The following is a 16121-nucleotide window of genomic DNA, read 5'->3' on the forward strand; positions in this document are numbered from 1 at the left end:
AATAAAAAGGGGTAAAGTCGAGATGGGCTGAAACTGGATCACGTGACAATGCGACGCGTCCACTTGCATCGTTGAATATATGGAGAACAGCTCAACAATCTCCATGTCTGAGTTATTGCTATACTATAATCTTTCCGGAAAGTATCTACCTAGACGGAATTGTTTGAATTATTATGTGCATATAGCATAGGATACATTCTCAATCATTCAATCGTTGTTCCTTCTTCGCATAAACATAGCCATAATAACACCCAGCCACCTCGAGCATCGACTACCTACCTTCGTCGTCATTAGATAACTTATAGAAAGGAACTAAAGAGAAAATATCAAATTGTCGAACTTCCTTCACTGGCTAAAAACCAACATCGAACACCATTTATTTCTATCTGAAACAAAATCGTACCCATGCCTAGTCCCTCCCTACCCCATCCACCCCTACTTCTTCTATAACAACCACATATCCACCGGGAAAGAGGCCCTTCTGTCCCGCATAACACCCCCACATCCAGTCACCGTTGATGTTCTCCGCCTCCGTAATCTCCGCTCCGCGAGGAAACATAATTTCATCCATCACGTCCGGGTCAGGGTAATATGACCACTGCGCCAGTAGACGCAGCCCAATACCACCTGATGGAGGGAAATGGGAGGCAAAGTGGGTTTTGGTTGTGGGATCGGTCGGCGTGATTGGCGATGAGTTCGACCAGGTTGTGCGTGTTCGTGGAAATCGTCGACGGTGGGAAATGCTGGTAGTGCCTGTGGTGTCTTCTTTCCACGTCCAGTCTCCGGAATCTTGGCGAACGGGGATCGGGACTGGCGCATTAGAATTGGGACTGCCCGTAGTTGTGTTTTCGCTTGCGGTAGCCGCTATGGCTGCTGCTGCCGCTGCCGCTACATCGTCTTTCAGCGCATGGCCTCCAACGATATCCTTGACTATAACTCGTCTCTGGCCATCTGGGTCGTCTTCAAAGCCGACGATAATCATTCGGTGGCCCTGTAGACACCTTCTCCAGCCATTTCGTCCGTTTTCTTTGCTGATTTTGCCGTTCGCCCCTAGTTTCAAGTAGCAGTTTGTGCAAAGATCATAATCTCCATTATTGCATGCTGGGCAGTGGAACCGACTTGTCGAGGGTGGAATTGGATAGGTGCAGTTATTGCATTTTGTAGAGAAGGTAAGAGGCTGATAGCGATCGCTACCAATCTTGATAGTAGATCCTAATTGATAACTGGAAGGAATTACGGGAGATGAGCTTGGTGGATTGGGGGGGCCAATCTCGTTCTCCCGGACTCGACCGAGTGGCAGAAGAGGATGTGTGCAGCATTTGCTTTGGTTGACACAGCTATTACAAAAGCCCCATTCTCCCTCGTTGCATTCGCTGCATATCCAAAAGCAGTCATCTGAAAATGATTGGCACATATCACAAAACATACCGTTTTGGAGCCGCTTTGCAGGATCGTCCTTTGCTCGTCTTCGGGAGCTATTCGGCCGGTTTTGTGTTGTTTCACCCGGTGGACGCAGGTATTTACGTGATTGCAAGATGTGTGGTGGTTCTTGGACAGCTGAAATTCCCATTGGATATTTCTTCTCAAACCGGACCTGAGCACTGTTCCCGAACCCAAACCAGTGCAGGCATCCGCGGCCCATTCGGTAGCAAAGTAAACACAAATTGTAATTGCCATCATCACATCGAGTACAGGTCTTGTAAACCTTATATTGAATGTTCCGTTTATCGCATCGACTGCATGAGATAGACGGCTCTGGAAGAAGTGATTCGCTACTCGAACGAATAGCTGTGTCACTTCGAGACGATGACGGTCTTGAGGATGAGGATATGCCAGCGGACGGAATACGCTCGGTCGGTTGAGGTCCTGAAGTAGACTGGAAGGGGGGGTTGTGCGGGCTGGATGATAATGTCTGAGCACTTGTAATCGTAGTAGTGGTTGGGGAGGTTGGGGAGCCAAATATCTGCTGACGATCAGCAGTCCGTATGCCGCTCTGGCGAACCCTCCGTTCGGATTCGCCGCTACGTCTAGAGGACAAGAGTGACGATGTCGCTCGGTGTCGGAATGACTCTGAAGTTGAATGATTCTGGGAAGGGCGTCGTTGGCCGGATAAATCGCTAGAAGACCTCACTACTGGCTGTACGAGCGCGTCCGATGAGGACGCAACCGGTCTATGGGTTGGTGACGTCGCTCTACGCCTCACGCCCTGGTCAGAGGAGCTCCTTTGCTGTCGGCTTGTGCGGCCGGGCCTTGGTGCTGGTGTTTCAAGCAAATGTGGTCGTGAAACTGGAGGGCGCTCGTTATTACTATTTGTTCTAGGTTGACGGCTTCTAGGATCCCGCGAACGACTATCTCTGTCACCACGCGCATTTTGGCGAGCAATAGGTTGGCGAAGGTGTCTCCTTCGGTACGCTTCGGCGATTCGTTCACTGAGCTCATCTTCCTGCGCCGGATCTAAACTTTGTAAATCTATCCCATCCAACAGCCCTTCGTCTATAATCTGTCTAAGAATTTCTTCTTCCATCGCAGAATCTCCATCCGAAGTGCTTAACAACGATCGTAAGCTTGCCTGGTGCTCAATTCGCCTTGTACGCATGGCCGGATCGGGGGAAGCTCGCTGTTGACTTGCAGCCCGCCGCGCATTTCGTCTTCGCCTTTGAGCTTCTTCCTGGCGGTCTCTTTCTCTAGTCCCTGGAATTCGATCTCGAGTCCGAGATTGCGAGGTTCGAGAACTAGAGCTCACACGTGCACGTCTTTGATCTACGTCTGATAAACTCATTTGTCTAACGTCCTCCAGCAATCTACGATCTTCTTCGTCTTCCCTTTCTGAGTCGGACGCGCGGGAGGAATTAGCCGGCCGTGTTGGTATAAGAATATCGCCAGGTTTGTATTTCTGTTCCAACTGCTGCTTCTCTCCAGTGCCCCTCGCCCTATGTGGGTTCGACTGCAGGAACAAATCGAGTAGCGTATTAACCTTAGCATCATGTCTCGTGTTGCGGATCACCGCTCGACAAGACGGGCAGGTAAATTTGACATTTCTGCTGGAGCTAGGTGGATGCGATGCCTGCCATGAAAACCATTCTTTCAAACAGGAGCCACAAAAGGTATGGAGGCAGTCGAGTAGGGTCAGTGGCTGATAGAGAATATCTGTACATATCTGGTGCTGCAAGTTAGACTGCCGTGTCGTTGAGAGGGTTGGGTTGACAGGACACCCTAGGAGCTCAATTTGAATTTAATCCTTACCGAGCAAGTTAATTCCGTCTCCAAGTTCACCAGGCCAGCTCCCGTAGAGTTTCCGCTCGACATTGTCGCATCCCTCGCATTAGTGCTAGTAGTGAGGGGCAGGTCCGAGTCCTCTCTAGTTCGGATAGAAAGTGCACGACAGATAAAGCGCAATATAAGGGCGTAGAGCTTAATATGACAGTTCGGAAGATAGATAGAGATGAACCATTCTTTCTGAATTATGACATGGCAGAAACCTATTTCGTCTGGCGTTGTTGGTTGGTCTTTCGTCCACTTGAGAATCTGACGAATTGATGTGGGAGAATTCACGGCGCTGGCGCAAATGATGACCAACGTCTTAAATAGTATAGCAACAGGCGTCGGTATCTCCTGAACAACGGTTTCTCTTGCAGATGATCATGCGTTCCTGTGCACAGCTACTTGGGAGTAATTCAAGGACTTCGAGAGCTGGACTGTCTCCCGTCCCGTCCATGGGTATAAATAAATTGCCGGATCCGGATGGAAGCAACTGCCAACCCGCTATCAACTACGTCACTGACGTCGGCAAGGCTTTTCCCGCCCTGTGCCATGCCCCGGCGACAGTTAACGGGCGACCATGTCAATTGATAAAAAGAGCACGTTTACAAATCCTGTCGGTAGACTCCGAACCCTATGCATTTAGCCGTCACAGAACCGCGGAAACAGAGCATATTTCTGTGGTTGAGCCTGATGAAGAACACCAATCAGTGGAAACCGGGGAATAGGCAGACCTTCTCGGTCGTCTCTATGGATATCTTCTCCCATTGAAGCCCGTTGGAGTGCTATGATTCACTCTGAGGTTCTCTATGGACTCTCAGCCTCGGCCACCTCACAAAAGTTTGCAGTTCGAGTTTATATGGCAGGAAAAAGTGGAAGCTTGATTGCCGTCTGTTGATTTGGTTTAAAGCGAAGATAGGCCTTTTCAGGCATCACATTGATGTCTGAGGTTGACGTCAGTGACATTGTGATGGCAGTCATTTTATCCTGAAATTATGTTTTAAACCGGGTTTAACTTTCTGAACCTTATCGGGCAATGGTCGACATGCTCACTGAAAAACTCCCGCAGCCAGATGCGTGCTGTTATGTTATTTTGGAGATTTGGAGACTTCTCGGCCTTCTTTCTGTCTGACTGCCAGTGCCGAACAGTCTCTTATAGCAGAGAAAAAAAAGAAATGCTATAAGGACAATAAGCGTTCCAGATGGCTGTCATGCAATCAGAAAAGGACCCCTTCAATCACCCGAAGAGAGTTGGCTGCCTCTTGGTTAAGCTTTTGAAGCTGTACCTCTCCTGCTCAACAGCTTCACTTTACATGGAGTGATTGCGAAAGACACGGGATTTTGAATCGCGCTCTAGGAACATTACTAGAGAGGATATTATTTTTTATTTCAGAGTCTCCACATGCTCTGACATTTATGTCAGGCATGGAGGCTCACTTCTCACCAGCCTGTGCATCAGCATATTCAATATCAAAATTATTAAGCTTCAGATATTCCTCTTCATCAGAATGATGGAAGCATAATAATGCAGGGCAACTCGAGCTCATACCTAGCAAAGCAAGAAAATTACTCTAATTATGCTCTAGAAAGCCAAATAATGCCACTGACTTCAATCTCCTAGCGTCATATGGATAAGGGGTGTTGCACTCTGAAGATGACTATGTTGACGCCAAACTAATATTCAAGGAAGGTTTCTTGAGTAAGTCCAACTTTCTCTTCTTTAGATCTCCTTCCCGGTATTCATATTCATAGTGTAGGTGCTGATATTACCTCCCTAGGCCATAGTCACAACATTTATCTACAGGAAAGAAAGCTTATCTCAAGCGAGTTGCAACCACCTGGAAAACCACCCAACCCATCTTAGTCTTAAGAGCTGAGTACCCCTTCTCACAAAATAAAACTACTATAAGCAGGCAGGCTTTGACGGTCCGAAATGGATCCTCAGTCCCCGGCCTAGTCCTGCCGTGAGACGATGAATGAACCACTTGGTTACTAGGATGCATGGAATTCTTGAGGTGGTTCTCGCTAATGCTTCTGCATGCTCTCGATGATGCTAGGCCGACTGATCTCAGCATTTGGCAATTCATTGCGTGCTCCGTCCGCCATTGACGACATTGCAACGAATTTGTACAGTATATCTTGTCAAGGTGGTTGCTCCAATTCTGCCACATTTTCATGTGATGCCGTGCTCCGTGCCTTGTGCGTGCGGGACGATCAAACACCGCCCTCCCGCTCGAAGAGACAAGGTTCTAACCATCTGTTATGGGCAATCTCACATCATGGAGGTGGGAGCAAATCTTATTCCATTCGCGATTGGTGGTTTAATCTCGCGTTCCCTTTTTCCCGACCCTAAACAGTTTATTCTAACCTAAGAGCCACCCCCCCCCCCGTATTTCATTTGAAGTGTACTGAGAGACGTATACTTCCCGTCCCCATTTCCACGCATGCCATCTAATCATACAGCTACTAGGCCTCGCGTGATCAGGATGAGAGGGATATATATCTTGTGGGAAGCTTTGGCCGCCGATAGGATGTGGAGGTGACTGATTCTTTAGATGGTGTTGGCCTCTCATATCCATCCGAATGAGCCGGGTGTGAGTTCGGACATGGGCGGATCTGAGCTGTCTAAGTTCAATGGTTGAACAGTTCGAGACCTTCTGGGATATATGAGTTTGACATATAGGTGTGTATATTATGCGGGGTATCTGAGCCACCTATGCAATATCTTGCGAGTGAATATGCAAGCAAAGCAAAGCGTATCCGCATTGGTTTCTTATGTTAATTGGCCACCACTATCTCTAAGTAACCCCGGTTTAGCAAGAGGGGTAAGATAGATAGATAGACACCTACGTCGTCGAACAAACGTGCCGGCTGACTCAATTGGAAGCACATTACAAAATGCTCAGCCCAAGGTATACGCCGAGGAGTTATGCATGCCTCCCGCCCGATGTCCGCACCAATCAGATCCAACACAAAAAAAAGCCCCGCGCAAATCCCAACGTTAATACTCATGGAGAAGAACTACCTTTTAAGAATCGAGACAAGATAAAGCATATCCTGTGCACCCCCGAGCCTTCCGTTGACCGACCGACCAACACCACAGTTTGACGATAAGGCAAAGAAGATACGGCAAAAAGAAAGCTACTATCAGCTGCCGTATGCAGAAGGTCAGAGCGCACCGAGAGGAGGGGGAGGGGAGACTGAAAAAAGAAAAAAAAAAAAAAAGAACCTAGCCTTTGCATGCCAGTAGCCGAGAGGATTCCCCAAGGACCACGAAATTGTCCAGCTGTCTCGGTCCTTGCACGGTTTGTTTTGTATGTATTAGAAATAGGCTATACGAACAAAAGACCGACAGGGGAAGATGGTCCGGACAAGGAGGATAGTACGTTTGTTTGGAAAAGAGTGGTTGCGTTCAAGACGACGCTCAAGCTCAAAACCCGGGCCAATTTATTGCCAATACATACATACATACGCCGGATGTCAAGGAGATGAGAGAGATGCAACCTTTTCTTGAAGACATTCGAAGAGGCCATTCATATGAATCACAACTTAAATGAAGTTTTTCTTTCCAAGTTTCACCAGTTTGACAGCTGTTGTTGTTGTTGTTGTTGTTATTGCTATTGTCCTGTCCTTCCTCTCGTGAGGGTTTACAGACGAGACGGTTACGCAGCAGTTGGCAAGTAAACGCACACAAGCTCCCCCGTTCTAACAGGATGAATAACTAATAATGTATTGCCTGGGTTGACGGCTATTGTTTCAAAAACATGTTGTTACTTATATGTTATCTATCCGACATCTTCCTAAAGCATGTCGAACGTTAAATACTTTACTTTCTTTCTATTGCCGGGGTTCATAGATTGTTTTCTCATGTTCATTCTTTCCCACCGTCCCCCCGCCCGCCCCGGTCCCCGCCCGCTTCAACAACCTCGAATCACTCGAATCACTCGCTACATTCATTCATTTCTTCCCACGAGTAAAAAGAAACCCGTTTCGAATTTCGACAGGAATAACGGAGTTTACCGTCCCGAAATCTCGCTTTTCCAAGCTCTACAGCATCATCCTTCCAACGCACGCGCCCGCAGTGGCTGCACAGCAATGTCCCCTAGCCCTAGATACCCTTGGTAGTTTACCTACCTAGCTAGCTACCGACATACCTATTAGGTATGTACTGTACGGAGTAGATGCAGGGTCATGCCCAACTAACACCAATAAAGGTGCTCAGACGGACCCAAGAATAAATCGGCCGGGAGAGCAAAACACAGCCCAGCACGAAACCTATTAACCTAGCAAGCAACCTTCTCCCTCTGCTATCACTGAAGTGGAGGTGGATACTCACAGGCCTGGACTACGAAGTAGCATGGCTAGTACCCAGGTTTGTCAAGGTATTTGAACAAGGCATGGGTGGTGGGAAGGAAGAGGGGCGAGGGATGCGGTTTGAATAGTTATGCATTGCGTCGCTTTTCCACAGGCCAGCGTTTCTTACAATAGGGCTGGGTCCCCCCGCGAGGGTCCTTGGGGGTGTTCGATGGCTAATAATAATAGTAGTAATGATAGTAGTACCTGTAGCTGTTCTAGCCAGCGACAGTACAGTACAAGGGAGTCGGCCTAGGGCCAGGGTGTCTTGGTGTCTTGGTGGGGACATGGGGTTTGAATATGGGAGGGGGGTGTGCAGGGAAGAGGGAAGAGCACCGGGCGAGAGCGAGCGGTGGATTCAAAACTATCTTAATTGTACATGTACTCTGTGTTTCGCCGAATATTCTCCGTTAAGCTGCGATGAAATGTGATCTATGTGATTGATTTATAAAAAGGGGTTCCTGGGAGGGCGCGGGTGGGGATTTCGGACATTAGTACCGTTTCGTGACGGAGGGCCGTTGCTTCCAGGCTCAGTCACTTCCGCAGCTCTCCCTCGATTGTCTTGAGCTTCAAATCTCAGGGAATCTGCCATGCCTGCTGAGGGGAAGGGAGAAGGGGGAGAAGGGGGTAATGTTATGCAAGTTACGCGAGCCGACTGGGGTAGCTATGTACAGATAATGCGCATGTTTAATATGTCAAGATACGAACCCGTCGTACAAACATACCCCGGGAAAAATTCCATGACAGTATTTTGCATTGTATGAATCTAAAACAGCAGCATCTCGTTGAAATGTCCGGAGTAGTCGAAGACGGGATAAAAGAACAGAGGCACACAAACCGGTGAGGTAGGAAGGTATAGAAGTACTTACTGTTTTATGTGTGTATCCAGCCTCCGGGAGAACGCTCAAGCTCCCTGGTACGAATCGATTCAATGAGGTAGGCTGCACACCCATAACTGATTTGAATAGAGTGTAATTTTCGTTGCTTGGGACGACGGGCTCGGATGTGAGAGACTCAGAGGTGGTCGTGGGCTAGTGAATTTGGATTGAGATGAGGGATATCTTGATCTCATAGGAACGTACATAGCTCATTTTCTTCCTCGAGCGCTCAGACTGCGGCGCATACATGGAGAACCATAATATGAACGCAGTAGACGTGGAGAGGCAGGTATTAAGCTCGATTATCCGTGTAACCATGCAATGCAGACTTGGATGGTCACAATATGTGTACTCAGTCAACGTGAGATAAACGTCAACAAGGTCCTAGAGTTGATATTTGTTCACGGTGCAGGGAAGAAGGAGCGTCGGCGCCTCAGGCATTGTACTGTAGGTCTAACCGCCCCTAGTCTTCACAGCACAGCCCATCCTGGGAGGAGCTGGAGATCCTTTTGCATGTGTTTGGATGAGATGCTGCATGTCAGAAATCTAGAGGCCCAAACCCTAGATTCCCTGCGAATGCAGAAGGGAAGGAGTTTGTAAGGGTCTTTTCTATATCGGAACTTTTCATCTCTTGCTTGAAGCTGAAAATATCAAGAACAAGATACGATACCTTGTGTACCTATGTAAATAGGTAGAGTGGGGTTCTGATCGCTGACAGCAATAATAATATGGCAATGCAGCAAACCTCCCGTTGATGCATGGGTTGCAGCACACCGTTGCGGGAGCTGTGGCGAGTAGGACGGCGCGGAGTATTACAGGAACGGATAAGCAAGCAAAAACTAGTGCGCCATTTCCAGTCAAGGAGGCCCGTGATACACAGGATCAATATGTGAAGAAAACCACAGGGATATCCACTCTGAGAGGGGATTTCGATGTAGCGGAGCTCTTGGACGGATGGACTCAACACAATCGCAATCGGATGGCTCGTTGACGAATTGTCGAAGCCTTGGTAGTTAGGCCGCCTCCCTGAGAAAAAAATTACATAGCTCATCCCTGCACCGCACCAACCAACGGCATTTGTCGAAGGGGATGATCGGTCTTGCCTATCCTCGCTCCATCTCAGCCCGTGTCTGCTCGGAGGCTCATGTGTGGATCTGGGATCTGGACAAGCAGCCGGGGCTTGGGGAAGAGGGGCCATCCTGCAATCGAACATGGTTTTTCTGCCAACTTTCCCTGATTCTGACCGTTTTCTTCTTCTCGATGCCGCCAAGAACAGTAAGCCCGTTAGAGCTGATTTGAGACATAGCGCGTGCTTTGACATGGTTTTTTTTTCTTCTTTTGCAGGTTCTGGGCCCCTATCGGCGAATTGCTTGCATGCATAAGAGTGACACGTTGACTGGTTGGCGAAGATGCGGGGGAAGTCTGCATTGAGGGCGTTGAACGGAGCCAATTAGCACGGTGACTTGCCCACTGTTCCAGGCGCCACAGTGTTATTCCTTATTCCCAGCAGACTGTTTCGAGTGCATGGTTGGCGCAATCATGGCGCAGATGATGGAAATCGGTTTGCAACAACCTCGACTTTAGTCTCCGAGTTCTTCTATCCGCACTGTGTGTGTCAACAGTAGTTACATAGTTAACTATGTACTCCGTACTCGGTACACACAAAGTCGGATAGCTAACGTTACCCGGAAAGAGCGTTGACTTGATTTTCAAATTCGACAGACACCACCAACAACAAGATCAACCCCAATTGCCGTGATGACAGCCTGGATGAAGCTTCTTATCAGTCAAGGTCCGCCAGGTGTTCCTGGACTTGTTCACTCACCTTCCCAATAATACAGCTGATCGTCACTTTAGCTTTAAGCATTTCAGTCTCACCGCCTCCAGATTTATTTTTTTCCTTTCTTGTTTCTATATCTCAGGATTCTGCTTGTCGGGCTATCGATGAATAATCTGCATGTAGTTGAGATAGTGAATCCTCCAGACCTCAATTGCTAAGCTTCAAGAATCAAATTGCCAGTAGAGTAGGGACAAAAGCTCTCAGCATCTACGGAGTACTGTCAGCGTAATCCGTAACCACGGTGTGGGGTGCGGTACGGAGCACCTCAGGAAGCAAAACACTAACCTTGAAAAGTGCTAACTTATAAGCTTGGTGTCTCGACAAAAAACATTAAACTTGATTATTTATTTTTGTCTGGCATAAATTTCTCAGTTTCCCTGCAAGCCTTCCATCTCGGCTGCTGGGGAACTCTGGCGCTTCTGGGCCTTACACTAGTTCAACCCTGATTCATTCATTCCTTACTATTTTGACAAGGCGCGACGCGACAGAGTTTTCCTATGGCGCCAGTATAGTGTCGAGCCTGTGGCAATCGAGCTCGCTGGGGGGCGGGGGGGGCCAGAACGAGGCCGAGTGGGGCGTGTAGCTAGCTAGATAAACTGTCTGTGGGCACTTAACTCCGAGATCAAGTACGTGATGGATAAGGGCCGTCGTCATGCATATCATATCAGTATCAAACAACCAGAGAGTTGGTCTAGTGGTAGTTACTTCACGAGATGGGAACTGATGAAGAAGGCGGAAGGATATGGCGGGGAAATGGGCAAAATGTGGGGGAAGAGCAGAGAAAGGGAACAATATATGGAAAACTTAAAACTATCTCGAGAGGTAATGTAGGTTACATGTACATACATGTACTTGTACATGTACTGTACTGCGTATATGATGTACACTACAAACAAGAATGCGCTGTGTGCTAACAACAATGGAGGGGATCATGAAAAAGCCAATTGGCAAAAGGCCCTAAATAAAACCTAGGTTCATTTTTCCTTCCCTGCAGTTTTATTATTCATTCTGGTTATTACTTATTAGTTATTCGGACATCAATCTCCAACACTTCCAGGGCCTATTTCGCCAGTATGGGAACTATTAGGTACCTAGGTAAGTTGCATATTATCATTCCCATAGCCTGCCTCTCTTGGGTTGCTGCCAGACGGCTTTTGACATGTTCCGTTGAGATAATAATAATCTGTAATCCTGCTTGATTCCTGAAAGTCCAGTGCAGGAACTTATTAGATGACGTGACTGGAATCGCCTGGATGGCGTTGTCTATCGCTTCTTCCAAACCATCTATCTCTTCTCCATCAACCTGCGGCAACCCCCCCCCCCCCCCCCCTTTTTTTTTTTTTTTTTTTTTTTTTTTTTTTTTTTCTCCCTCCATTGGCATCTACAGGTGTACCTGTTACAGCTTGTACCATTTACCATTGATTATTATCATTCGAAAAGGAAGAAGATAGAACAAAAGATAGCAAAGAAATTTTTGCCGTTGAGAGTGGAGTAGTGGCAAAGACCAAGCCGCTGTAAGATCAAGCACGCAAAAAAAAAAAAAAAAAAAAAAAAAGAAAAGAAAGAAAAGACTGAAAAAAAAGGAAATTTTAACCTTCAACTGATAACTACATAACTACATACTCCGTACACATAATAATGGAAACACGGAGCTGGGAACTTTTCTATCACTGATCAGACAATGTGAATCTCTGGGGAGCTTTGATTCGCCGGAGCCAGCTCTCGGCTCTCATCAGCCCGCCTGCCTCCTTATCGCCGCGCTAGTTAACTAACTACCTAACTACACCAGTTTTTTTTTTTTTTTTTTTCTTTTTTTTTTTTGCTCCTTTTTTTTTTTGCCTCCATCACACCACTCCACGCAACAACGGGGTTCGCTCGTTATACACCCGAGAACCTTCTTATGGTACCATTCCTGTTGTGTTGACCGTTCTTTCTTCTTGATAAAAATATTTTTCGGGCTGTGCCGAATCGCCGACGGAGCTTTCAAGATCAACAAGTATCATAAGTAACTTAACTAACGTACGTACACGCACGAACAAACGACATTCCAGTAGCCTACAATATCAAACTAATAACTAGTTAAAACAGCAGCAGCCTTTGTCTGTCAGAGCTCCCTCTCCCTTCCTTCCTCAGGGATTACATACTTTGGCATTATTGGCACAGGTAGACCCTACTCTATTATTGCTGCTATTTATTATCATCGCTAAATGCAGCACTAAGAAAAAAACTCAGTTTCTGTTAAGTTCCTTCTAGGCTTTCTAATAATACAAGACAAGGCCTCAGGCCCAGAATCCACCCCTCCAGGGATTAATATCGAGAATTCGGTCTTCCCTGTGCTGTGTTTGCAGGACCCTGGGTGGGGGGGTGGCCTACAAGGGCTCCCGTTTCGTGTGTAATGGACATGGACATGATGGACATAAGTTTATGTTGTGATTCACTCATGCATGATAGAGAAGACTACTAATATGCAGAGCTGGCGTTGAGGCACGCTGAGGACCTGGTGGGACAAAAAAGAGACGGTTTTTCTAGAGACCCTTTTTGACATGTTGGATGTACCGTGCCATGTACAGTACAAATTAGATATGAATTATTATTGTACGTGTGTACACATCAATTGTCAATAGTAATTGCTATATATGTTATGAATGTGTGGTTAATTGCAAAGTTTGTCAGATCTTACCGAAGTGTATACAAAAAGTGCCAAAACTTTATCTACAGCCACCAAAAATCCCCCCCACCTTGAAGTTTAAAATCTACACATGGATAAGTACAATTGTACACGTTTGCTGGGATTTGCATCCGAGAGGACCATCAGAGGAAGAGAAACAATGCATCTATCATGACCTTTCCCATTTGATATAGATATCCGCAAGCTGAGCATCATGGATGATACATAGGAAGGTGACAGACGACATTCCCCAGATATGTGTGTGTGTGTGTGTGTAATTTCAAACAGTAAATCAGGAAGTTAGTTATATACGCAGCGTATGTCGTGTCTATGTCCAGTACTCCGTACTTGAGACTCGATATCGTCCCACCTCCCTCCCCAACGCTATCCATCCATGGGAAGCTCTGGCGGCGGTGGTAGCGAGGACACAGAGAAAAGACTAAAGACTAGACCTTGCCGCCGCCGGGGTCCCGCCACCAACTTCCCTGTGTTGTCTTGCCTGGCTGTCTTTTGCCTGTCTTTTTCCTGTCTTTGCCTGTCTTGCCGGTCTTGCCCTTGCCTGTCAGTGAGTGCAGTGTCTTTTTTTGAGTCGCCTTATCGCGCCAGGTTGTGGGTCCGCGTTCTTGCTCCTCCTCGTGCGTGCTGCGGCTGCTGCTCTTCTTCATCTTCTTCATCTTCTTCTTCCTCCTTTCTTCTTTTCCTCCTACTTCTCCTCTTCTTTTCTTTCAATTGCCAATCTCCCAGTTAAATCGTCCCCTCTATTTTGCCGTTGATTTCCTCTGCTGTCGTTTGTCGTTTGTTTTTGTATTATTCCTCTTCGTCTTCCAGGTTTTCCAGTTTTTTTTTTTTTTCTTCCTTGATTACTCTAGTAGTTAGTTCCTCTACCCCCGTTCTTCTAATACTCTTCTCTTCCATCTCCAGTCTATCATTTAGACTGTTTGTGCCATAACCTCTCTCTCCTATTATACATTATCTTCCCAAGACTGGGCAGGGCAGCTTGGGGATCTATCTACAAGGTAATTTGAAACTGTCTCTTTGTGTTGTTGTCTAGTTCTTTTTCTTCATGGTTTAGCCACCATCGTTTGCCGCCCTTGCTATCTATCATGAGCCCCCCTCATACAGCCAGCATCCCGCAGAAGCTCTGCATCAGAAGCAATCCTCCCTTCGCACAGGAAGCTCTAGATTGCTTGCTCGCTTAGCTGGAATCAAAAAGCAGCCTCCTCTCTTGCCTGCCTATCCCCCGCATATCTTGGCTTCTAGAGAAGTTGGTGCTACTACTATCCCTGCTTCTCTATCCCCGACCCCCCCTCCGCCACGCAAAAAGGCCCGTTGGAGAATGGAGATCATGCATTTCGCCTCCAGGAGGGATTGCTGCTATATTTTTCACATCCTCCACAAGTACTTATTTAACAGGACGGGAGTTTCTTATCTTCGTTTTAAAAAATTTTCCCCTCTCTAGTGGAGGAAACTCTTGTCTCTCGCATCTACCCTTGTGAGTTCTTCTATACGGAATGACGTGCACTCTTTGATTCATTTCCTTTTTTTTTTTTTGCCTGAAACAGATGCCCCATCCAACTTGAAGTGGACATCATAGATGCTATTCTGACTTTGTCACTATCTACTCTGTTTTATCTCCGTTCAGACCGTCCGGTTATATATTTGTTTGCCCTAAGCTTCCGTATTCACAGACTGACCTAGCTAGTCACAGATTCCGAGCCTTTTTTTTTTCTTTTTCTAGGCCTGCTTTCCACAACACAAAGCCTACGTTCAAGTCTTACCTTCTGGTCTGAAAACCAGCACCAGCAGTGGATGTATCTACAGAGATAGGATTGCTTCTCTGCCCACTTGTGACGTAACAAGTCGGCCGTATGCCCTACACTCCACCATCTCCGTTGTTCAATTCGCAAGTTCGCCCTCAGCCTGCTTCTGCTGGCTCTTCGCCGCCTAGTGTTCACCATGGGCGACACAAATCCGAGCCAGTTGTGAACCTCGTGGGATATTCACGCAGCCAATCTTCCCCGCCGTCGAGCTCTTACATCTATCGCCATCGACGGAGCCCAACCCACTCTCACCATATGTCGAATCTAGGGCAGCAAGATATCGAACCCAACTCGAAAAGGAGGAGTAGCTCGTCATCGTCAAATGCCACACCCGGTGCAGCCTTGTGGAAGTCTCCATCAGGTGCGATGATCCCGACAGGGGCAGTTATCTCACCCCCGGACTCGAAATCCAACTCGAGTGATGAGGAAGGGAAGTCTACAGAAGGGTTGGAGGGAGATATCTCAAAGGATTTTGAGGCCGTAATAATGTCCATTGATCAGAACTCACTTCAAACCCCCCCCAGCAGGAAAGGACCTGGCGCCAAGGCTGCTTCAATTTCAAAACACACCCCAACACCATTGGACTTGTCGATGGCATTAGCTACAGAGGCACAGCAGTCCCGTGTTAAGTCTCGCCTGAAGAAAGACACATCAGGCGTGCCTCATCCCAATTCCTCGGATGTAGCAACCCATACCCCTGAGGATAGCGACCGTGGCGAGGATGAGATGGATCTCAGCACTAAGGCGTCTATGGTGCGAAAGAAGTCCGGAGAACTTGTGAGGCCTGCGCTTCGACCGAAGAGAAGGCCCTGCAGTGCTCCGGGCACACCAGTATTCTCAAAGGCAGTCCATTTCGACTCTCAATTGGAGCATATTCGCCACTTCCTTCAGATTGACAAACCTCTCGCTGTCAGTGCAGGTTCTTCCCCCGTGGAGGATTACGACGGTGATAGCGAATTTCCCTTCGACCTAGATCCGAACGGACCTTTCCAATCAAAGTCCATTGAGTGGGAAGCTCGGATCGCCAATTTCCCAAATGATCTAGAAGCGAGAAAGACCATGCCCGTCCGCCTGGAGCGGATGTTCTTATCGTCAGATTACAAGAATCTTGTTGGTGTGGTTTCCGTTGCCAACATTTCTTTCCAGAAGCATGTTGTGGCGCGATTCACATCAGACTATTGGAAAACAACGTCCGAGGTTGTTGCCGAGTATAACGACGATGTTCGTCGTAGTCAAGCAACCGATGGCTATGACAGATTCAATTTCACCATCAACTTAGGGGACATGGGAAACCTTGAATCCAA

At 47.3% G+C, this 16121-nt stretch overlaps 5 protein-coding genes across 5 annotated transcripts in view; 2 read left to right on the top strand and 3 right to left on the bottom strand.

The window, feature by feature from the left end:
• Window positions 1-19: 19 nt before the first annotated feature.
• Window positions 20-4393, bottom strand: BDBG_05655 (RING finger domain-containing protein). The gene is made up of 3 exons (XM_031722256.1): window positions 4284-4393; window positions 3244-4202; window positions 20-3157 (listed from the first exon to the last, which is right to left on the bottom strand). The coding sequence occupies exons 2-3, from the start codon at window positions 3304-3306 to the stop codon at window positions 410-412; spliced, it is 2811 nt and encodes a 936-aa protein (XP_031579091.1). The 5' UTR covers window positions 3307-4202; window positions 4284-4393; the 3' UTR covers window positions 20-409.
• A 2672-nt stretch (window positions 4394-7065) lies between these two features.
• BDBG_17289 (uncharacterized protein) lies at window positions 7066-7383 on the top strand (the record flags this gene model as incomplete). The annotated part of the gene is made up of 1 exon (XM_031725044.1): window positions 7066-7383. One exon carries the CDS (start codon window positions 7066-7068, stop codon window positions 7381-7383), a length of 318 nt encoding a protein of 105 aa, XP_031579092.1.
• Window positions 7384-8056: 673 nt separating this feature from the next.
• On the bottom strand, window positions 8057-8807 carry BDBG_17290 (uncharacterized protein; the record flags this gene model as incomplete). Its single annotated transcript, XM_031725045.1, has 3 exons — window positions 8057-8275; window positions 8481-8642; window positions 8694-8807. 3 exons carry the CDS (start codon window positions 8805-8807, stop codon window positions 8057-8059), a joined length of 495 nt encoding a protein of 164 aa, XP_031579093.1.
• Window positions 8808-9168: 361 nt separating this feature from the next.
• BDBG_17291 (uncharacterized protein) lies at window positions 9169-9810 on the bottom strand (the record flags this gene model as incomplete). The annotated part of the gene is made up of 1 exon (XM_031725046.1): window positions 9169-9810. One exon carries the CDS (start codon window positions 9808-9810, stop codon window positions 9169-9171), a length of 642 nt encoding a protein of 213 aa, XP_031579094.1.
• Window positions 9811-14865: 5055 nt separating this feature from the next.
• BDBG_05657 (protein phosphatase regulatory subunit Gac1) overlaps window positions 14866-16121 on the top strand; it is a gene marked incomplete at its 5' end in the record, with an annotated part of 3812 nt that continues 2556 nt past the window's right edge. Inside the window, one exon of the mRNA XM_031722257.1 lies at window positions 14866-16045. Within this exon, the coding sequence (XP_031579095.1) occupies window positions 14866-16045 (1180 nt within the window). The remainder of the gene's footprint in view (window positions 16046-16121) is intronic.

The sequence above is a fragment of the Blastomyces gilchristii genome, assembly GCF_000003855.2.
Source record: "Blastomyces gilchristii SLH14081 genomic scaffold supercont1.11, whole genome shotgun sequence".
NCBI lineage: Eukaryota > Fungi > Ascomycota > Eurotiomycetes > Onygenales > Ajellomycetaceae > Blastomyces > Blastomyces gilchristii.